General features: G+C 41.0%; 1 protein-coding gene across 11 annotated transcripts in view; it reads left to right on the top strand.

The window, feature by feature from the left end:
* LOC146662077 (uncharacterized) overlaps positions 1 to 24,166 on the top strand; it is a 93,254-nt gene that overhangs the window by 61,444 nt on the left and 7,644 nt on the right. For 10 of the 11 annotated variants that reach the window (XM_085418494.1, XM_085418496.1, XM_085418500.1 and 7 more), the window contains 6 exons: positions 4,113 to 4,197; positions 6,579 to 6,669; positions 19,183 to 19,292; positions 19,623 to 19,697; positions 20,599 to 20,692; positions 20,790 to 20,830. In XM_085418494.1, the coding sequence (XP_085274620.1) occupies positions 4,113 to 4,197; positions 6,579 to 6,669; positions 19,183 to 19,292; positions 19,623 to 19,697; positions 20,599 to 20,692; positions 20,790 to 20,830 (496 nt within the window). Of the gene's footprint in view, positions 1 to 4,112; positions 4,198 to 6,578; positions 6,670 to 19,182; positions 19,293 to 19,622; positions 19,698 to 20,598; positions 20,693 to 20,789; positions 20,831 to 22,762; positions 23,153 to 24,166 lie in introns of those variants that run through there. The other variant, XM_085418501.1, reaches the window with a different exon arrangement.

The following is a 24,166-nucleotide window of genomic DNA, read 5'->3' on the forward strand; positions in this document are numbered from 1 at the left end:
ACTCTACATAACTTATTAGCCTTTTATAACCCAGTCGTCTGTAAATTGTTATGTAAAATTACAAAATTACTCATCTGGTAAATTAAAAATCAATGAATTATCAACACAGTAGCTGCCAGTATCAGGTTTTCAGAAGTAATAATCATATCAGTCCAAAGTCATTTTTGATGTTGCTATTTAGACAGTTAACGAGATAAACTGCCATTTTTGGTGTTTTTAACAAAGCATTTTTACCTCTAATGCTGTTGATATGCTTTCTACAGTTTAATATATAAATGTAGTTTGGGAGTAATGGATATTATATAAAGGTCTCTGTGGCCAGACAGAAGGAAAGAAGCAGGAAAAGAGAATGAGTTGGAAACCAGGGAAGTGTCACATGGATTAGATTGAAGTGTCTGAAGGCAGCTGGATTCAATCAGACTGTGTCAGGATAGGATGAAGAGACTGGAAAGAAAGGAGTGATTAAAAAGGATAGAAAAAAGTCCTTAAACTTGGCGTATGGGTGCTTGTGTCAAATTTACTGTCATTCTGTCACTTATGGCTCTCGGAATAGGCTGGGGCGTGTGTGATACATGCGGAAAATTGCACTATTTCGAACATACAGTGCACACGAGCCATTACAGAAAATGCACATAAAGGTGTACCGAAGGGACGATTGTATTCGTAATCTGTTTTCCAGGAAAATCAGATGTGGCGTACTCTTAAGTAGGTGTTTTCATAGCATCTGCTCGTGAAACACGGGCGGGGATGGATCTTTAAAATATTCAAACCCGACTAGTAGAGTCATCTTACATCTTAAATAAGATGTGTTGTAAGGTTGGTTATAATGCAAAATAAATGTGATGCCGTGTGACAACAAATGAAATAACGGCATAAACAAAAACACTATATCCTTATTTCCACACTTCCACCAAAACAGAAATGTGATATTACCACCCCTCTGTGCTGCTGATGTGCATCTGCCTAAAGATGATGAAATCATTATTGCACGTTTGTGCGTGCACTCGTTTGTACGTGTGAATGTGTGTGCGTGCATGTGTGTGTGTGTGTGTGTGTGTGTGTGTGCGCTGCTGCTATCCAGTCTGGATCCCCGGACACACACGTGCACAGGCCTCTCTCCTCCAATTCACCTCTATTACTAGCTATAATCCCATTTCACACTCTATCGATCCCCAAAACTGTTGTTCACCGGAACCAGCAGCAAACACTGGCATTTCTCCCCATCATTTCACCACTATTGTTCTTTATTACACAAAGAAGCATACCCCCCCCCCCCCCCTTTACCCCCCCCCCCCCCCCCCCCCTCCCTCTTTGTCTCAGAGCAAACTCAGCCCCGCTGAAATATGAATTATAAATGTATGGCTAATAAAAGAGAAGGGGGGGGGGGGGGGGGGGGTGAAAAGGAGAGAGAGTTAGAGATAGAGAGAAGTGGTTGGTAGAAACATCAGAGAAAATGACTCCTTTACAAGAGTCTATTGATCAGTTTCTATCAAAGGGGGATGTCAGACATGAGATTACCTGGCAGTTTGAGCATTAGGTGCCGTGTGTTATAGCCCCGGGCCCTTGTACCGCTGCCAGAGGATTGTAAATAAAGCGAAGAGGAGAGAGCAAGAGGGGAGTGTGTTGGGGTGTACGCGTGTGTGTTTGTGTGTGTTAGTCTTTGTCTTTGTGAGTGTTCACTGTTGTGTGCATATGAGGTGTGTTTTTTTTTTTTTTTTTTTTTGGTCTTCTTGTGGTGTATTTGTGTGCATGACAGTGTGCGGCTGTGTGTCTGCACCTTTTGGCTTATACCCAAAAGCAGTGTTGCAAGCCCATGAAACTTCAGAAAGAGAGAGAAAGAGTCTTGGGAGGCTTTGGGACATCTCTCGGGAGCACCTTAGCCGGCTCCGAATCCCCCAACAAAGCCAAAGGAAGCTCCCATGAAGCCTTATGAAGCTTTTATGAGGGCCAGGCAGGGCCGGGCCTAGCCCCAACCACTGATTCAGGGTTAGCAAGGTTATCATCCTTCTCATGTTAAAGGTTAGCGGTGAGAGCAGGGTAATCTGACCGCAGATCTGTGATTATAGGCTGATGCTGCATGATGGGCTTTGAAGCTCCTATGAAGGCACTGAGAAGGAGAGATCGGGAGAGAGTTACATTGTGGCCTAATGTCACACCGTAAGTTGTGAAGACAAGAATCAAAGAGCTAAGAAAGAGAAGGACTGAAGATCTTAAATTGTGAACTACGGACACAGCTCATGAAGCCACTCAAAACAGTTTGCTAAGGGCCTCAGACCTCAGGATATGGATCACAGTTCTGCTTTTACTAAGATAAAGAGAGAAGTGTCAAAATCCACACCCCCTCTGCAGATCCTCATTTTATGCGGAAAAAAATAGTCAGTATTTGGTCATCAAGTCTTGCCAAGCTAAATATATACCACATTTAAGTAAGGACTTGTATGTGTTTGGACCAGCTTCCTTTGTGCCCATTTTTTCCCCTCGTATTTCTACAAATTTGTTTTTCACTTAATTTTCAGTGTGTATTTCAGTTTTGTGCGCATCTTTATTTATGCGAGCTCAGGCACAAATAAGAGAGTTTGTGTAAACGGTCAGCGCATGCAGTTAATTGCTCTCTCTGTGGCTTCCCCTGGTGGAAGGTGTCACTGAGGTCACCTGAAAAGCGAATGCCTTGAATACGAATTTGATCCCCATCTCATAAGTTTTCACATCTCCACTTTATTGATTATTGAGATTCATAGCAAAACTTTCACCTTGAGGTTCGGTAAAATAGCCAAGGCAGGGCACATGCATGCACATAGATACACAAATAAAAGCGCATCGTTAAATATTTAGCAATTCCAGTTGCAGCTTCAATTTTCCTAGGGCTTTAGTTTAAACAGTTTTGATGCAACAAAACCATAAATTAGTCATAGTTTTATTAAATGTGGATTTTCTTTTCTGTATTGTTTCCTTTATGGTATTGGTTTTGGCTTCCTCCTCTTCAGTCTTTCCCACCACTTCTATCCTAGCATTCTGTGTGGCCTTAAAAAGCTTACAGAAATACACATTTCCTATATTTCTATTTCACACACCCAAATACACACTCAGAAAGTCAAGGTCCGCTCCGTAAATATTCAACAAACACCCGCACTCGCACACACACGTGCACACATAAACACAGACTCAGGAGCGCACACACCTCTTCATATTCAGCGCACAGACCTTCTCAATATTCACTAGCCTTGGTCACCGATGGCTGACAGTTTATGTTATATTCAATGAATACTGAATTTAGTGAAAAGGTTTTAAGAGCTATGAAGAAACATTGACTCACAAAACAGCATACAGAACAAAAAAAAGAGGGGAGTGCGGGGGCAAATCCTAAATTTTAAATTCAAACTGAACAGGGCCTGCAAAGCAAACCTAGCTGAGAAACCTGACTAGTGGTTTATTATGCATCCCTCAATGTGCTAAACTACTAAGTGTAGGACAATGGGGTTTTATTGCATGTAGATGGAAGAGACGGCTGAAAAGGGTATGTGATTGAAGGGCTGCAGTCAGGGGTATGAGCTCAAGTGGCCTGCTCAAGGTAAAGAGTGCCATCTATTGACGAAACCAGGGAGCACCCCTTTTGTCTCTCAACAAAAGGTTGCTTCGCCGACCAACTGTAAGCAGTGCACTGTGTTCGTTCCTCCCTTCCCTCTCCGCCTCTGAAAGGCATTCAGTGCCTCTTCTGTGGCAGAGTTCTTGGTTCGCTTTGAAGGTGACTCGCAGTTCATGTTTTCCCACTCGTGCTGAACTTGACAAGAATCAATAAAGACCTCCGTATGCAGGTTTTGTAAATCATCCAGTTAACGTTTGCCTGCTAGGAGATGTAAAGTGTCGTGCAAGTGTGTAGTCATCTCGGAGAGTTATTTCTTTAATCCAGTTCAAAAAACAAAATCATCTCTGCATCGAGAGCTATCTGAGGCAATTTTATGACTATTCTTTTTGCATTTTTTGTGGTTGTGTGATTATTTGAATAAGGCCTGTTCTCTAATGAATCCCAACTAAGTGTGTCTGAAATGAACTGTTGCTCTTTATCGCACACTTTTCTTCTTCCTCTGTCTCCCCTCTCTCTCTCTCCTGCTCAGTGGAGGAGTTGGCAGCCCGTGCAGAGGAGGTGAGGCGGATGGAGGGGTGTCTGAATGAAGGCAAGCTAGCAGAGGAGAAAATAAGGTAAGAAGCAAAGAGAAGGAAAAAGGGAAAGCGGCTTCCGTTCTCATCCCATTTCCCGCCGTCCCTCGCGTAAGCTCGGTAATCAAAAACATTTAGACTTTTTTACGTGCGACGCACAGTAGGCTTTTTTTTTTTTTTACCGAACATGTGTTGAACAGAACAGCCCTGAGCTCTAAATGCATACATTGTTTGAGCCTGCAAAGCAAAATGTTACATTGTTCCTGAACATGTGAACTGCTTTCCCTTTTATCTGCTCCTGGATTAATACGAGAGAAAATATATACAAACATGTATTGATGGGAGAAGGTGAGCAAGCAGATGTTGGGTCGCAGAGTTCAGAGGTGAGACCTCTGGTTGACCTCTCTGTTTCACCAGAGCTGCGGTGATGACATCAGCAAGCATGTATCACCCAGTCGAGTGTGTGTTTGTGTGTTGCTGTTTGTGCACGCATAGTTGTGGTTGCGGCTTTGGCTTCGACATGACCTCACCGCTACGGTCTCCGTCTCGGGGAGTTTCTTGGTTAAGTTGAGCCATGGAACATTTTGCTCGTCAACTGACAATTTAAAACTCAGTATGGAGACTTTATAGGTTACATTCTGAATTATTACATTTTATTAGATTTTAACCAATTTTAGATGCTGTATGGTAAAACAATCGCTGTGCCTGCATATTATATCCATTTGCAGAATCATGCTGTTTACTGTTAACCGGGTATTATCTAATAACTGCAAAGACATGAAAGGTTTTTAAGCAACAGCACCATGCTAATGGCTTCCATCTGTGCTGTGGGAAATCCCCCTTCTTTCTCCACAGGACGCCTCCTCTCTTTCTTTCCTTCTCTCTCCCACTCTGTTCATCCTATCATATGTTCTCTCTACGGACCGATCTGTCAGACATTTTCTCTTCCTTTTGTTTTGGCTGTACGGCTTTTGCTTCAACTTTTGCTACCAATGAGTTGCTTTATTAGTCTCAGCTTTAAAGTTGCTGAGGAACATTTAGCGAGGGATTCTGAGTGTAGTCGGCTACGATTTCCTTTCATTATACAAACGTATACTGATTTTTATTCTTCATTTTATCGCCTTCTAATCATCTGAGAAGAAAATTAATTAAAATTGCCCAGCTCTTGCTGGTGTGCCTTCATAACTATCAAGGTTTCATATTTCATAATTTTTTTGATCATTACTTTTTCATCATTCACTTCTTACCCAAGGAAAACTGTAGGATCTAAGGAGAGCACTGGTGGCCTAGAGATATCGCCTTCTTGTTTCTCTCTTATTTTTGTCACCCTTCTGCTATCGGCCATCTCTTAATGCAACAGCTATCCGTGACATTTTTTATAAAGTAATCAAATATAATCTGAAATGACAAAACAAGTTTCCCCAGCCTTTCAAATCTAAAAATTTGATCTTCTATCATTTGGGGTTTGTCTTTCTGAGAGGATAAAACCTATAATCATGTGAAAACACTTTAGGTTTTGGGTCCTTGGGAACTGCTCTAGACAGTGTAAATAATTAAAAATGAAAGATAATTGGCAGATTAAACGATAATGAAAATAATAAGTTGTAGACAGAACAGACAAAAGTGGTAGTAAGTTAAAGTTGCATTTTTTTAGCACTTAATAGACTGATTAATGAACTTAAGTATGAAGTATAAATCACATTTATCACCAGTGTTAGAAAGATTTAGTTGGGTAAATACTGGGCTTTCTATTAAGGTTTTGATATTTTTGGATGAGTCGTTTTAACACAGAAGCCAATAAAAACTAATAGACAGATGCTGACTTTGTGGTCTTTCCCTGCCTAGTCATTCTTTTTTTTAACTGTAAAATCAATAATATGCTAACTTCAGATTATGGTCAAAAAACTTTTGGCCGTAAAAGGCCCGGATGCTTTTACTATTCATAAAGTGTCGAGGCCCGAGAGCGGCCGAAGTGAGGCTGTGGAGGGAGGTTTGTGGAAATGGTAATCATTTGTCGTATTGATTCGGCTGTAGCCAGGACAGCCGGCACACACAGTCTCGCTCGCATACACGTACACACACACTCGTAGACACTGACTGACTCGCGCACGCACGGACGCACGGTGCGTGGCAGGAATAGACCCCTTCATATTGATCCCCTTCACATTCCCTTAGCTCGGCTGCCACACACACATACTCACACTTCACGGGGCCTGCGTTAAACACTAACGCGGATCGGGATTTTCTGTCTCTGTTTGTTTTTGCGCTAATGGAAATAATGTATTTGTAAAATACATTTGAATAATGAAATCAGTTTAACCAAAAACGAATTACTCACTTAAGCTGTGTTTTTGTTTTGTTTTTCGTTGATAAGCCTCGTCTTAGGATGATACTAAGCTCGGCTGTTTTGTTTTCGCTCGCAGGTCAATGGCTGCGGGGCTGAAGAAGGAGCTGACAGAGGCTGTCCATCAGAAACTCACAGCAGAGAGAGAGAAACAGGATGCATTGGACCAGGTGAAGAAATACGCACCAAACCTCAGTGACGCAGTCTTCCCAAATAATTTCAGGTGTTTGTTTAAAAAGGGCTCGGGGCACAACGCAGGTGAGGTGTTTGCTGAGAAGAAAATGAATTGATACTGTGTGTACATAAATTACAGCTATGCCAGGTTTTACCGCTTCATTATTTAAATGCGATTATCTAACTCTTCTACCAGTCAGCCTATTGATTTTTCTCACTGACCCATCTGGATGAAACATTTAAGCCAGGTGTACTGTACTACATAAACATGAATACTAATACTCATGATCTCCTCTATTCTCCCTTTCCCTTGAAGATCTTCCTTGCTGTTCCTTCTCTCCCTGCAACCCCCCCACCCCTTGCCTTTTTGATGATTAGTGGCATATATCCGGTGCTAGAGCCAGGATTATCTTGTCCAAGAAAGGGAGGGGTATATGCGGGACCTAAACCTAGCAAGGTGATTTGGAGCGTTAATTCCTAGGTGTAATATTCCCTGATATTCCCTAATGTTCTAGCTGGGAGCTGGGGGGAATCTCAAGGGAGAGCAGTTGTCAGAGCTGAGCTGCCGCTGTACAAAGGCAGAATGGATAATTAGGGCCATAGCTAGTGTAGGGAAGTGATGTTCATTTAGATTTGACAAACTCTGAATCCAGCCGTAAGCTTCCCCACACCACGGTGCTCTCTCATGCCTTGATTATGTGTTTTGTTCCCTTTTTTTACCTTCAAGTTTCTTCTTTATGTATTTCATTTTCTCTTTCATGCCTTCTTTTCTTTCCCACTCTTGTTTTTCTGTCCTCTCTCACTCATGTGCTCTGTTGTTTTCTTCTCTTTTCATTTTGTTCCCCTTCACTCACTTTCCTTCACCTTACTCCGTTTTTTTCCTCCACTCTGTCCTTGTGAATAATGCAGTCCACATAACACGGCTCTCCTTTCTTCTGTTTAGTGCACCATGGCTTGACAATTGTGATAGCCCAGGGCCAGTAAGACACCAACTAAGGCCAGCTGATTGGTCAGTCACAAGCCATGTCAGCGCTCGCGAAGAGTTCTTCATCTATTTCACGAGTGTTGAAAACTCTTTCATGTCTGCCTTTGCTGCGTGGCTGGCTCTCTTTTCTCTGTTGTCTGTGATCAAAAATTTTGCATGACATTTGTCAGAGGTATGTCAGACTATTGATTGAAGCAGACGTGCCAATGACTGCTAGTGCAAGAATTATCAAGAAAAAAAAAGGTCTCTTTCTTCTATAATAAAAGTTGCAATATTAAAGGATTTTTTTTTTCCTCATGCTGACACGTTTCGGGAAATTCCTCAAAAATATGGAAACATCTTATAAGATAAATAAGTTGTTTTTCTTCTCCCAGTCCCCATGGTTTTAATTTTATCTGCACTTAATCCATCAAGATGAAGTTTTCTTATTCTTATGGAAAAATTTAGCAATTAAATGTTCACAAATAAATACAGTAAATTCCTTTTCTTTCCATCATTAAAAAATACAGTTTCAAAAATAGACTGCTGTCTCACCGTAAGACGGCTCTGGGTTTGAATGCGGCGGCTGGGGCTTTTATGTGCAGGTTGCTGCATGTTCTCCCTGTGCCTGCATGGGTTCTCATCAGGTAGTCCAAAGACATGCATGTTAAGTTAACTGGGCTTCCAAATTAGCCGTAGGAGTGTAAGTGTGTGTCCGTGGTTGTCTGCTTCTCTGTGTAACCCCCTGTGATGTGACTGGCAACCTGTTCAAGGTGTTCTCTTCATCTCACCCTATGACAGCTGGGAGAAGTTCCAGATCCCTGTGACTAAATTGAATAAGCGGTTAAGAAAATGGATGCATGAATGGAACATTTTAGGGTTTTTTTTTTTGCTCATTGTGATTTATACTAAGCTGAAACATCTAGTGTTTGTTCTGCAAGTCTTGCAAAGTCAAGTTTAGTGTACTACTAAAGGTTTTTCTTCAGTTTACACTCTTGCAGTGGGGGCTGTTCACCAGCTGATAGTGCTGACAGTTCTATTGCCCAGTGCAGGGCCTGTAATCCTGGAGGACCCACACAGGAAACTTTGGGGTTTCAATGATGGAGCTGTTCCAGCGATCATCAGGGGGTATTTGGTGCGTTTAGACAATGATACAGATGAGCTTGGCGAGCTGATTAAGACCATTCTCTGAGGAAAAGCACAGAGTGTTGTGCCATGTACTATTTGGAGCACTGCAGTGAGATGTTGGTGCACATACTTAGTGGACCACAGTGTGACCTTACCTGGATTCAAGACTTTTCGTGTGGACAGAGACATTAATCTTAGCGGTTAGAAGAAACGTGGAGGGATTGATATGCTACCTAAGAAGGAAAGTTTCTGTGGCTTGGATAGTGAACTGCTAGCTGTTGGAATGCATCCATAATACTTGCCAAGGGAATTCATCAGCGCTGTAATTGCTTGAATCTCATTGGAATCAACACACCGTTTGGATTTTTGGGTTCCTCGATGAGCTTATGCAGAGGTCATCAAAATGACTGTGGCTGTTGTGAATAGCTGTGGATAATTAATGGAAAGTACACCGCTTACTGGATATGCAGCTGAAAACCTTCTCTAGCATCTGTTTCAGCTTCGCTGCCACGGGGACAGCTAGCAATGCACCTTATATGACCGTACCCACGTTGATTTTTGATTTAAGTTCCTTATTTTATCATGTTTACTTTTGATTGATTCCCGTTTTTATCTATACAGTAATTTTTCAAGATACTTTTCTTTGTGATGTTTATTTATTTATTGAGCTAAGCGAGCTTTCATGTTTTAGCTGTTTGTTTAGCTAGGTCCCATTGCCTGGGAATAGAGGCCTCTGAGACCATTATCTAACTCATGTTGTAATCTGTGCCTGAGTTTGCAGTCTTCACACAGATTTTTGGACTAGTTGAACTGTAGGTTACTAAACTGCCTCAAATTGAAGCTTTTGTTTTTGGCATGAAGTACACATTAAACACACAATGAAAGCTGTGAAATGTCAACTCCTTGATTTTACTGTTAAGATTTCTTAAAGTGGACTTACTTGGCTGATCCAATCCCAAACTCCAGTTCCTTTTTTGTTTTTCTTTTATCCCACAACTTTGTGGACACAGGATTGCAAAAGTGTGGGCACACTTTACAAGCTAGCCTGACTCTACAGGGCCTCCAAAGAACTGGGCTAGCTGTTTCCCTCTGTTTCCATACTTCATGCTAAGCTGAGCAAACAGGCTATAGCCCTATATTTAATGGATTAATATGAAAGTGTAAGAAATGTTCACATCCAGCTCTTACCCATCGCATCATAGTATTTCATCACAGCCTTTCAAGGAGCAACAGCCATGAGCATCTAATGACTAAGATAGTAAAGCAGACACTGCAAACCCCTATCAGGTGACCTTAATGGACTGACAAGTTAGATGAGTTCAGAATCTTGCCAATATCAATAATGGACTTCCTCTCTGGCCTTTTAGTATTAGGAGAAACAGAGTAGAGCCTTCTGGCATGGAACCTAAAGTCTGCTTTCCGCTTTAGTAACTAAAGTGGTAAAAGTTCATGCAGCCTAAGTAGTATGTGCATGTTTTGGCTTGTGGCTGAAACACATTGCTCAGCTAATAAAAATGCTCCCAATACTACCGGTGTTGTTGTAACTGTAACTGTAATGTTTCAGTAACCTTTGGGTTTAAGTTCAAGATACTGTATGAGCAAGTACAGTGATTACATCTGGTTGTAAATGATTCAGTTAATCACTCTAATACTTTTTTATTGTATGCATCAAAAAGTATGTATTTGTATATGTTATGCGCTCACTGACCCACCCTTGTTCACAATCCTTTGCATTTTTCCTTTGCATGCTTCGTGTCCTCCATCATTTCAAAAACCAATGAGCTTCTCAGTGAATTTGACTCCAAACTGTGTTTAAACACCTGTGTGATGGCCGTTGTGACTATGACTCCTTCATTAGGTCCCAATCTCGGTTATTGAGCGGCAGAAGATGAATTATCCAATGGTGAAAAAAAATCAAAGGGTTTGAAATGGTAAATGGTACTCTACAGTGGCTTATAGAGGAAATCTATATTACAAATTGCCTTGGTGCACAGAAGCTGAACCTCAGATAGCTCTGTCTTTTTCTCTATGTATGTCTTTGTATGCACAGTGTATACTACGTAGGTGTGCGCGAAAGAGTCTTGTTTGCGTTTTCTGGGTTTGTTTAGTATCTTTTTTCTGGTATCAAGTTAACGATTCGCATGTTAGTCAGTTTTGCACTTCCATGCATGCTGCTCAGGACACACACACACACACACACACACACACACACACACACACACACACACACACACACACACACACACACACGAAGAGATACATGCACACTTTGCTTAGTCCTGTCCCTCTGCATGAGTCCAGTTCAAATACCAATCAGGGTAAAAATAAGGCATGTTTTTGTGATTGATCAGATCATCCCTCTTTCCTTCTCCCTCACATTTACTCAGCCATACACACAACACACACAATCATAGTCATTAGTGTGTTTACCTCAACTTCTTTGAGCATGAAGTTAAAGATTTCAAGCAGTTTTAATGAGAATTTGCAGAGAAGTTTTCAGATAGCAAAGTTTATAAGCATGTTTTCATGTTCTTAAACTTTTTTAGTTGCCCAAATATCTTTACAACTATTGATGTCATCTGTAAAAATACAATTAGACAGTAGATTTTAATCACTCTGAGTCAGCGGGGCGCTTGCCTAGTGATTACAGAGAGAAGTCTGGTCCCTTGTTAAAATCCTTGAGAAAAACATAGAACTGCCAAAAAAAAAAAGGGAACAAAGAGTCATCCTGCTACCTCCTGTTACCACCTTTTCCCACAATGAATCATTAGGCAGTATTTAACTGCATACAAATTCTGTTATGAAGTTGTTGTTTTTTTTGGGGGGGGGGGGCGTAAAATACAAAGTTGCATCTGAATGTGTAAAAATACTTTGTAGATTTGTACCAATCAGTGTGTGAATGCACAATATAAATTTAAGTTGCGCAAGGGTGTGTTGAATGTCGCTATAATGTGCAGTTAGGTCCACATAATATTGGAATTTCCCTAAACATAATCTTTTAATAGTTGTATGACTAAAGTCAGCATGAACTGTATTAACCAATGAGGATGTGTCACAGGGTGAGAGGTGGGCGCAGTCCTTCATAGGGCTAACTCAGAGAGACGGACCACCATTCATGCTCACATTTACACCTACAGCCAATTTATAATTACCAATTAACCTCACAATCATGTCTTTGGAGCGTGGGAGCTGACAGTGCTAAACACTGCATCAACCAAGCTGATATTGCACTGAAAATAAAAGCCACACCAGCTCTGCAACAACATTATTTTGGAGATGAAGTTATATGGAAATCGCAGGAAAATGAGTATGAAGAAGGCTTGGAAGCATACAACTTCATCTGTAAAGTGTGGTGGAAGCAGTGTGACACACTGACATACATATCTTCCAGCAGCGCTGGATCACTGCTGTTTATTGATGATGTGACAGAAGACGGAACTGTATAGGGATACACTATCTGCTTGGTTTCAGCTGTACTGGAGCAAAGTTGACTAGATGGCATTTCAAAGGAGAGATGGACAGTGGCCCAAAACACAATCTAAAAGCAACCTGGGAGTTTTTAAAGGTAAAGAACTGGAATAATCTGCATTAGCAGAGTCAGTCATGTGATCTAAATCCAGTTGAGGTACATTTTATAGGATAACTGTAATGAAGGTCTGGGAAGTTTTTCCCCCAAAAGCCATTGTTTTGTCTTTTTATGTCAATCCAGCCATCATTGTCTGCAATATAATATTTTAAAACATATTTAAATTAAGGGTTTTAATTATTAATATATGGTTTTGGTTGATTTATATGTGATTTATACTTCAGTGAGAACAAACAACCCCTGGATTAACACGGAAGAGCTTTATGCAAATGTACAGTTTATAAGGTTGGGAAACCTGCAGTCAGCTGAGACTGAAGAAGTCACTTGGATGAGTGACGAAACGTTTCTCCCACTGAAAACGCTACATCCAGATGAACAGAATCAACTGTCTGGGACTCGACTGCTAGAATTAGGGCCTTATTCATTTGTTTTGCCAATATGTTTTTGTAAATTTGTTGTCCTAACTGCTTAATAGAAATTTTCCATCAAATCATGTCATCCAGTACTCGTGCGTTCTCACCCCAGGGCAACAAATACTGCTATTCTGTTGCTGGCACAGAAATGCGGACAGGTATCTTTGGCAGTGCCTTGACACGTCAGCCATAGCAACACCGGACGGACATGGATAAGTAATGTTTCTCTTTTAAAAAGTCCACATTTGAAGGTCTAGGCACCAAAGACTGGTTGTTTAGATTCATGGCTTCACAAAACACCCATATTTGAAATCCTGGAAATGAGAAAAAATATTTTTTAAAGCAATATGGAAAGATTTTCTCATTTGAGCCAGAAAAAGTCACAATAGGACCACTCAAACTAGTTTCAACTGCGTAACTTTTTGTTTGCAGATTTTTGTAAAAAAAAACAAAACAGCATGTTGTATGTGCAAGCCTGTAAATATCTTTGTGGTTTTTGTTTGCAATCTGGCTAAGTGGATGCAAAACAAACGTGTTGTATTTCAAATTTTAGAGACACTTGAGATGTCGGTTCGCCATAACGGTTGTAGCTGTTCACTGATCTCACTCATTATACCTGATAGAAGCCCCCAAGCCTGGACTAATTAGCTCAGAACGACCTGCGCTTGATCACCATTTTCACACACAAACATACACACACATGGCGAAATGAGGACAGACAAATGAAGCTCATTTGTTTAGTTGATGAATAAAGAGAAGTTGCCCAATTGTCTGACTGTTAAACCATGGAATGGACTTTGTATTTGCACAGTGTGTGTGCATGTGTGTCCCATCACCATCCCACACAGCTCATTAAGCTACACTGTTGTAATTCATTTGAGAGATGGAAAGGACAGTCAAGCAGGAAAACTAACCATGTTTTTTCCCCTCGCATGTTGTTGCTATAACTTTTCACGTCCTTCTTAGCTGTCACCCAATATCCTTCTTTACCAAAGAAGGCTGTACGTTTGTGTTTCTGTCTCAGTACAAAACCATGAAAAGTTCCTGTACAGACGGGTTCATAGAGGTGACATATGGCAGGAAGAATTTAGTCTCAGACTGGAAGGAAGAGGCGATAAGAAAAAGGTGTATTGAAAGGGTTTTTTTTCTCCTCCTTGCTGTCACCTTTGGTTTTTGTTTTATTGATAATGTGTTGGATTTCTTAAGCTTTTCGTTCAAGCACAAAATAGGCAGACTCACATCAGTCATAGCTCTTTTATTTTATTTCATTTCATGTTTTACTTTATAAACAGTTTGTCACCTTGGTCAAGATTTACAACACTTTTAAAACGAGTGGAAATTAGTTTGGTTTTTTTTAATAAATCAAACATGAGAGTGTTTAATTAATCAAATAAAAGTAAGGGAAAATACTAATACTGCAATTATTCAAGGTTAACATCTAATTATTTCACCTTGGCAACAAGGTTTAGCTCTGCTAAATTCGCCCTCACAGATTCCAAGAGTTGTGTTGTGTCACTCTATTACAAGCTGTGTTGTGTGATAGCCCCACGTCGCTGAGTTTTCAGCTACCACACTGGACTAAGAGCATCCATGAGGAGATTGACCTTGGCACATTTTTATTTATTAGTCATCGTGTGTGGATCTGTGTGTGTGTTTGCGTGTGCAGGAGAACATAATGAATTATGTATAAATGCCTTGCAGTTAAAAAGCAAACCACGTACTGCAATGTATGCTATATTTATCCATCCATCCATTTTCTGCCGATTATCTGGGTGCAGATCATGGCGGCAGCGGCCTAAGTAGAGACACACACCTTTGGCAGCATGTTCCAGCTCTTCCAGTTTCCACACCAGCTGTGAGATGTAATCTCTCCAGCATGGCCTCGGTCTTCCCCGCGGCTTCCAAGCAATCACCTAGAAGGCATTCAGGAAGCATCCTAGCCTGTTGACCGGCCCACCTTAACAGTTTCCTTTCGATGTGAACGAGTTATGCTGAGGTTCTTAGAATATTTTTAAGGGAGATCCAAACCACCCCTTGGAGGAAGCTTATTACCACCATGATCTCATTCTCTCAGTCACTACCTAGAGCTCACGTGTGTAGGTTTGGGTAGAAATGTAGATCGAGTGGTAAATCAACAGCTTCGCTTCTTTGCTCAGCTCTCTCTTCGCCACAATGGACCGCTACAGCATCCGCATCACTGCAGACTTCACACCAACCCGTCTGTCAATCTCCCGCTCCCCTCTCCCCCAAGATGCTTTGGGGCAGCGCCTCCTCCCCGTAACTCTGTGCTTTGCCAAACTCATCACTGAAACAAAACAGCACGGATGCACCTCAGACCCTAAAATTGCTCTTTTGTTTTGCTGCTGTTATTTAAGCACTTGTGCGACCCGGTCAGCCGGACAACTAAACACCACTCATTGTGCTATTGCGAATCCCTTCAATCCATAACGCATTTAAAGTTTTCTGTTGTTTGAGTTTTTCATCAAACGTAGACTTTTTCTTTTTCTTTTTTAGACGCTGCACGACAATATTTGCACATTTCTTTTTCTTTTTTTTGTCAGTAATCCTGTTACGCCTCAAGGACTAGCTTACCCTCCTTTATACAGAATCTGTGGAATAAAAGTGCAAAATTGAATTATTTCTAAGGTTGGATGTTGTTTGATATTATATTAGTGCTGGCGTATTGACTGAACTTGGTAAAATATTTCCATTGTATGCCTTACAAGTTTAAACTTATTTTCTACTGATTCCTGAAGGGGCTTGTGAAACTTCAACCAAGGCTGGTTATGTAGCTGTGCACACACAGGCTAGATGCAAGACAGAGGATTTCAGTAATGGCAACCACTGATAAACAACCCAGCAGCATGCGTAGGAGAGTGTGTGATGAAAGGAATCGGGGAAAAGGAGTCAGGCCACGCAGCAGCAGACGAAGGTAATTAAAGAAGCCATCATCAGCATCATTAATATGCTAGATCTGCTGTGGCCCACTGACTAGTCTAATGGAGAACATGTCATCATCGTCACCATTAGGGAGAGTGGGACACACATAAACACACGCACACACTGTCTTAATGTTGGGTCACGCCACGATTACCACCATTAAGCCTAGAGTGAGAAGGCCTGCTTAGGAAGCCTCATTCTCTTTTACCATCATACATGCACGCATACAGTGCACACACAGAGCCCCGCACGCACTTGTGGATCTTTAATTCAGACCATGTGAGTGATAAGTATGCATATTTAAGTGATGTCAGGCCTGTTGGGTCTTTTAATTAGACAGAATGAATGAATGTTTTATAAAAACGTGTTTAACAATAAATGTGTTCATTAATTTGATGAGAGGATGTGCTCTGATGAGCTGAGTGGAACAGAGTAATGGCTCATATTCGGCTCTAGCGGTTTGATGGTTGTAGAAGCAACAACTAGGCTATCTGTTTCTGATTTTATACTCATTTTTATGTTCCTCTCATTACCAAGAAAAGTCTGCTTTGACGCATGTTTATCCCCTGACCTTGGACGGTTTGGTGGCTTTTAGTGAAAATACACTTTTGTCCAATGCGCAATGTGATACCGGTCCACAGCTCCATGGAGAATAGAAAAGATGGAAAATCTATTAACTTCTAAAGTCTCTACAATCATTTGCTCTCTTTCTTTTCTTTCTTCCTTTTATATTTTCCATCTGCAGGTATGCTTTCAGGTTTGTCATGAAAGTTCATTCAGATGTATAGGTTCAGAAAAAAATGTTGGAGTCCAGCAAAGTCTAGCTTGCATCTATTGAAAAGCATAGGCTGGAATGACTCGGGCATTTTTTTTTCTTCTTCTTCTTTTTTCTTTTTGGTAGGATAAATAAAAAAAATAATTAATTAAAAAAGAAATGGTACAGCAGCTGTAAAGATTTGAAATCTTTCACCAGCGCAGGAGTAGTCAACTCATATTCTGGAGTATAAAGCTGAAAGGACAAGAGGTATCACCAAACTTGGTTATAAATGCATTTTGTTGCCCCTTTTAGCCCCCATCATCTGCTAAAATATTTGTGCAACAAAACCAATCTAAATGTTAAGCAGGTGTGCTGACTTACTCCTCCCCACTGTTGCAGTGGCACCTCCTTGTCCCCCCCCCACACCATCCGTTTTCTACAAATGTCCCTCCCTCTTTCTCACAAACCCTTCTCTCTGCCTCCCTTGACACTGCTGGAAACAGAGTGATGATGTGTAATTTAGACCTAATCGCAACATCAGAGTTGTGCTGCGATTTACATCCCTCCACTAGCTGAGCCAGTCAGACAGTCAGGAGGGAGATGTTAATGTGAGACCGCAGGTAATTACTGTCATTACAGCATGCCGCAGATCCTGCCAGTGTACGTGCGCCCATGTGTTGCGTGGGTGGGTATTATTTGATCTTTTGAATGGTATAGCTTGATATATTTGCGCTTATAATTAATATGGGTGTGTTAATATGCGGGGGTTTTGCCAAGACGGCTTAAACAGAACTTTTTTCATGTGAATATGCGTCAGAGCACGAGACAAAACACAAGATGAAGTCACAAACAGTGACAATATTTACTCCACTGTTAATGTAATTACAATCGATAGCCTGACTCAGTTTATTCTTCAAAATTGAATGATTTGCTTGATGTAATTTCACCGATCCCACGGTTTCTCTTCAGCGCTTATTTGCTGAAATGCAACCCTTCCTTAATCCAATCCTAATTAAAAGCGCAATTTTTCATCATGTTACGCAAACTGAATTATTAATTATGTGTCACTGGTGTCTTCACAGCCTCATTGCTTACTCTTATGCATGTCAGTTCTGTTTTTTTCAGTGGATGCATAAGGTATTAAACAAATGAGTGTCTCATGGATTTCCTTGTGTTGCAACATATTTGAATTTTTACAGTGAAAGAAAAACAAAACCCGATGTGTTGTCTGCTGCTTCGTATTTTCTTGTGCAGGTGAAAAATTCATCAGCTTTAGAAGTTGTAAACTTTTGAACTGGTGCCTCTGTTTGTAGCCCTGGGCTGACTGACTTCTGTCAGATAAACTCGTTAATATTTTAAAAACCTTGACCTCAGGCAACTAAAAGTGTGGGTTTTTTTCTGTTTTCCTGCAGCCCATCTGGATATGGGCAAAACATATTTAATGGATGCTCAATCATCAGGAAACAGATGCCGAGTTCTGAAAGTTTTTGGACGCTACAGACAATAATCTCTTTTATTTTTAATGCTGATAGTTTTTTGTTGGCTAATCATTGCCTCCTTCACTTTTCACTACCATTATTTGTCCTGTTATGCTCACTTGAAGTCACTGGATGATAAAATGAATTATAATGATTCTTAATCACTTTTCTTTGTTTGATTGCTCGGGAATACAATTTCTTTCGCAACAACAGAATCAGTCTTATCTATGTGTTAAATTTAAATCTTCTTTAACTTTCTGGAAACACGTTGGCAATATAAAATAATAAAATATATATTTTGTGCACGTGTGAGATTGAAAATACACATGCAGATATACACACAGATGCACACCGTGCTTGATTCATCTCATACCTGCAGTTGATATTTTGACATTTCGGGTTAATCATTTGACATTTTTATAAACTTAAATCACGGCCCACATATTGGAAACTTTTTCTGTGTTTGCTCAAGTCTTTGTGGGAAGATGGTATGGCATATCAAGGTGTTTCTATGGCGATAAGGGTAATATGTCAGGGTCCCCAGAGTTTAGGCCTGGAAAGGTCCTGACTGATAAGCAGAATGAAAAAGTCAGCAGTTTGGCCAGTGCCATCCAGTCCCTGTTAACCCCACACCCATCTTTTCCCTTTCTCCAATCTCGCCTCCAGTCTGCTTCTGCCCCTCCACCCACCCACCAAATCCTCCATCTCCCCTCCCGCCTGCTTAATACCTCACCTTGCTATTTATACCTGTGTCTGCAAATGCCATCTCTTTCATCCTCCATTATTCTCCATTTACCTAATTTTTCTCTTGTGTTGCCATTATGCTCTATTTTTGACATTTAGTCTCACCCTTTTTGCACCCCCTCTATTTAAAGCATTACTTACCCTGCTTTTTAGCTTTTCTTTAATCACACCTTTGCTCCCCTCCCCTCCACCCCACATTCATATTTAATATGATGTTTGCATCTGAGCGTGTGCACAGGCGTGTCTGTTTACAAGACAGAGACATGCAGTCCATAAATGTGTGAAGCTGCAGGATGTTAATATTTTTAAAAAATACTTTAAGCTGCTAACCTGTTTAAATTACTTGGGATTTGGTTAGCGTGAATATCGGTGTGTACTTCACTAATCTGCTGGGTAAAGTATAGAAAAGGGGGCAGTATATCTGCAATAAGGAAATGCTGAAAAGATTGCAACTGCTTAAGTTTTGATGGATAATTCTTGGCTACTGTATCGACTGTAGGTGATCACGCTCCGGTCAGAGATGGAGGGGACGCGGTCTGACAATGCAAAGCTTCTGCACGAGAGCCAGCTGGTCATGACTAATGTCAACCTTTGGATCACTGAGCAAAAGTATGGACACTCCCAACATGTTTTTTGTGAATTTAAAAAATAAAAACAGAGGATTTAAGGAAATAAAAGGAAGTTATTAATGTTTTCTTAGTTGGCACATGCTATAAAATATGTGTGTATCATATAGTGTACTGTTATGTGTAGCTACAGTTCAAGGTCAATCTACAAAATACTTTATGTTGTAGAAAATATTGATTTTATATATTTAAACCTGTTTAATGGTGCATTTTGATCTATTTGTTTATATTCAAACAACTAAAGGACAGCCACAAACTGTTGATGTGTTAGTTTGTGTAGAATTACATTAAAAAATGTGTCTTCCTTACTAAGGGCTTCCAGTGAGAGCATTATTGCCCAGATTAAAGCCCAAAACAAAGCTCTGCTTGTCATCACTAAAGAGAAAGAGTAAGTATATTTGGCACAGCGATATTTTTCAGTAGCTAGATTTGTTTGCGTTTGTAGACAAGTATGTTCGAATGAATGCGTTTCAACCCTGTACATCGCTTTATTTAGGGAATATGACTGAAGATGGTCGGCGGTGGTTTGGAAGTGAGGCAGCATGAAGTGTGTCTGTGTACGTGTGTGTGTGTGCATATGCTGAGGTGATTCAGGTAGACTCCCTGACATACTCACACCTGACAGTGTTTCTGTTTAGTCATGTCTCATAAATACACGCATACATGGGCGTGACATATTCTTCATGCCAGAGATCAAAGCTGTCTAGCTATAGTGCCATACGTTCATAATCCCCACCCAGCACCACCGTAACCATGTTCTCCTCTGTCTCCACTCAGACGTGTCCTCGTTCATGTGTGCTCGTGTGTGCTTATGTTTTTGTCATGTTATCATGTGGCTCTTGTGCATAACAGACTCCATACACCTTTGTCGAAATCACATCTCCCTCAATGGTTCCTTTTCATAATGAACACAGTCCTTCAATATTCCCTAACCGGAAAATGTCTGCTTCCCGCCCCCCTGCAAATAAAACAATTTCAGAATTCTTAATAGGTCTGAAATTGGTGGGCACAGCAAGATACTGAAATAGATAGTCACTAGGGTAAGTGATAAATGCTGTGCAAAAAGAATTGTGTTATAATGGACTACAGTATATGCGTGTATGCGATGATGTCTGAACTGCTAGTTAAAGGCTGCTCTGGAAAAGAGAGAAACGCGGTCATCACTGGTGTTGCTTGAAAGACTATTTTGTCAGCAATGTTAACAAGAGTCTCTTGATGATAATAGGTGTCTGCTATTCTTCCTCTCTATTTATATTTCTCTGTTTAACGCGTCTCTCTGCTTTTGTCAGATGCCTTCAGGAGGCTAATGACACACTGAAGGCGGAGGTAAAGAGACTGAAAGAAGCGGTGGATGAGAAGGAGAAAGACATGGAACTCTTCAAGGTGAACAGGGGCAGAGTGGAAAAGCAATGAACTACAAATAAGGAGATACAAGAGCGAGTCAATCATAAACAGGTTTGTTTTTTATAATTGTTTGCAGGCCCATCTCCGGGACTGGGGAGTACAGCAAGACAGGAAAACGTGAGTCATCTACATTTATGTGGGCACGTGTATGTGTGTGTGTGTGACCACACATTTAAAGGCATACGTTTGTTTGCATTCAGCAGCTGATCAAAGTTTAGCATGTAACAAAAGCCACCACGTTTGGCTCTTTCGCACACAATCTGGTCGGAACAAAGCTGATGATGATAGTAACAGCAGGAGTGCCAAGTTGTGAATGAAACGCCCCGCGGGCCCGGCCACCTGTGCGTAGCAGTGCCCGTGTGTGCGCACGTGCTGCTGTTTTATTTCTTCTTCGTCAATCTGAATATGTTATTCATGCTGGGCCTTTAACAATGATTACACTTCAATCAAGTGCCCATCCTCTCCTGCTTGCCACCCCCGTGGCTGCCAAATAGCATTCATCAATAGAGAGGAGATATATTTATTATGTTCATTAAGCCAATGAAAACGAACGTGGCACAGATGGGATTGGGTGTAGGATGGAAGTGAGAAAAGAGGGTGCGCGCGTACGGGAAAGGGGGTGTTTGTGGGGGCACCTGCCTGCAGCGCTTCTCCCCATACCCCAAGTGTGAGCCCCCCTAAGGTACCCCTCATTAACAGCTCCCCCGCCCACGCCCCATTCTAACCTCACCCCGTTTTTTTTTTTTAACATGTGCTCATGTTGCACCCCTCCCCTAACAAACCACCAGACTCTGTTTCCAAAACGGATCAGATTTGTTTTGACTGGGGTAGGTTTCCAGTGCTATTCAAAGCTGTCAGTCATTTTAATGATATCATTAAGGGGCCGCGACAGAAAGATGAATCGCTTTTCTTTGTCTTTCCCTCATAATTGCGAATGAGCAAGTGAGAGGGACAGAGTGAGAGAGGCAGTTCATATAGATGTATGCATAAGAGAGGGTTTTGATTGAGCGAATATAATAACACGGAACGAGATAAAAACAGTGAATGAAAGCCTCTTCCATTGTGTCACCCCCATCCAGCCCCTCTTCCTCCTTTGCCCCCCTTTTTTATTCCATTCCTTCATTATGTTGATTCCTAATTTATTTTATTTTATTAGTATGCCCACACCTTCCCCCACACTCGCACCTACCAAAAAATGCCATATGTGTTAAAATTGCACTTCTATAAAGCAATAGATAATGTCATGATTGCAAGGCAGCCGTATACATTCAGAGTGTAAATTTCATTACTAGTGGGACAGGGGGTATCTTAACAATGTCTGTCTGCTGTCACTATCACTGACAGCAGTCAACACGGGGTGAAGGTTTTGTCATTAGATATGCCTTTATTAAAGAAATTTATTATGATTACCTGACCTACTGTTATAAAGCTGCTTGAATGAGAAGGCCTTTCATTGCATTTGTTATTTTGTGAAAAAGTAAAGCCCACAGGGAGGCGCGGAGAGGCCTGATGGAGGGGACCGCAATTGTGTTAGCTCGGTAAACGAAATTTTCTGCATTTCTCAACCTCAACAAATTACGTAAAACTCAACAAATTACGCAAAACTGAAGCTTTTTTACATGCAAATATAAATCTTAAGAGTCAAAAATGATATTGGCATATTTATTTGCATTTTCTGCTCAAAATCCACCTAGTGGATGAAGGATAAGGAAATCTCCAAGCATCAGCCAACTCGTAGCTCAATTTGCTGCCATAACGGACGGGAAAACTTAGATTTAGACACGCAGATCTAATAAGCGCTTGTTAATAAGGTGATGTTTTGACAAAAAGCATGTCTGTCTGAGCAGACATTTTTGTGTAACGGTGTTTACACTACATTGTGTCTATCCAAATCCATTTAGTAGCCGTTTCTGTAATCCTCGTCAGCAGCTGTTTTCCAGATGTTGTAGAATTGTAGATGTTCAAATATATATTTTTCTTGCACTGTAATCCCTTAAAAGCCTACTAGGAGTAACGCTTCTGAACCGAGCTGTTTCTGTTATATTTCAGGCCTCCCCATAGGACAAAATGACTGGGTGTGCATTGAAAGTTAGTGAGGGTGGTCTCTGCCTATGCAGCTACTCTTGCAAAAACTCGGAAACTACTCTAATGGTCGTCAAATTATTCATCTGAGGTGCCAAAAGTCGTCTTGGTGGGTACAGGGAAGGCCACATTTTTCTGGGGGAAAGAGTTAAAAAGTAAGCAAAACTTTATCTGTTTACCTTAGAAACCTTGTTATGAGGACAATAATATCAATGCAGGGGTGTGGCTCTGGACATAGAACAGATTGTAGAGTTTGATCCTAAACAATGTACAATCTACAGTCCATATGTCAAAGGTTTTTGGCCACGGAGACCAAATTACATCTCTTATCAAACTAACACCTTGCCTTTCATTTCCACTGTGTAAATAAGTAGCCGAGTGTTAAAGTAAAAAGCTATTTTGCCATTACGGGTAAAAGCGGTATTGCTCAAACTAAAAAACAATGATAGGAGTTGTTATGTGCACAATTAATGCCCTGGATCGGTGATACTAAAAAGGTTTGTTACACTCTTGTTGCGCAGTAACATCATAGTGTCAATTAACAATCTCATTAAAGCCCCTCATGATAATCACTTATACAAGTGTCTTGTACCTCCCTCTAAAGTGCTGCGTGTGGCCTGATGGGTTTCGATGCTGCTTGCCCCTCCTTTCCCTCCCACCTCTCTCCTGCAGAAATGCTTATTAAGAAGAAAAAGAAGAAGGATAAACTCTGACAACAGACATTACAACCCAAAAATGATTTCTGCTAATATCTGAAAATATGATACCAGTACACATTGATATGCAGTGAGTGGCGGAAACAGAGATTGATGCTGTTTGCCTCTGGCAGCACTGACTCAGTGGCTGCCTGACACAACCCATGTGGGGGAAGCGCTCATAAAGCATCAGGCTTCATCAGTTGCACCGCTAACGATGTGCTTCCAATTAAGAGCACCCAGTGATCACAGCAGAGGATTTGTACAAACAAGGAGAACCAAAGTGACAGAGAAGCAGAAAGCGGCGATGAGAGGGAGGCTGTGTGAAAAGAGAGCCGAGCCTTGCATAAAATTTACAGCAAAAATGAGGACAGTAAATAAGAAAGATGAGTGAGACTGGAGCAGGAGAGGAACCACGTAGTTTATTGCCTGGTTTAGAGAGCATGGCCGCTTGGCTTTGACACTAATGACTGTAATTATACACACACTGATTGGATTAGGCTGCTAATTACACACATCTGTGTTTGCGTGTAAACACAGGAACACATGTTTACACGGGCGCCAAGCCAAGCGCTCGGCACTTTGCCGGTTTCTCACATCGAGTGCATAAATCTCACACAGTTGTCTCAGCAGCGGAGATGATTCATGATCTGCTGAAGACCACATTACCGCGTAG

This window comes from Rhamphochromis longiceps, linkage group LG9 (genome assembly GCF_057381845.1).
Source record: "Rhamphochromis longiceps isolate RC_006_pf linkage group LG9, R_longiceps_female_GT1.1, whole genome shotgun sequence".
Lineage (NCBI taxonomy): Eukaryota > Metazoa > Chordata > Actinopteri > Cichliformes > Cichlidae > Rhamphochromis > Rhamphochromis longiceps.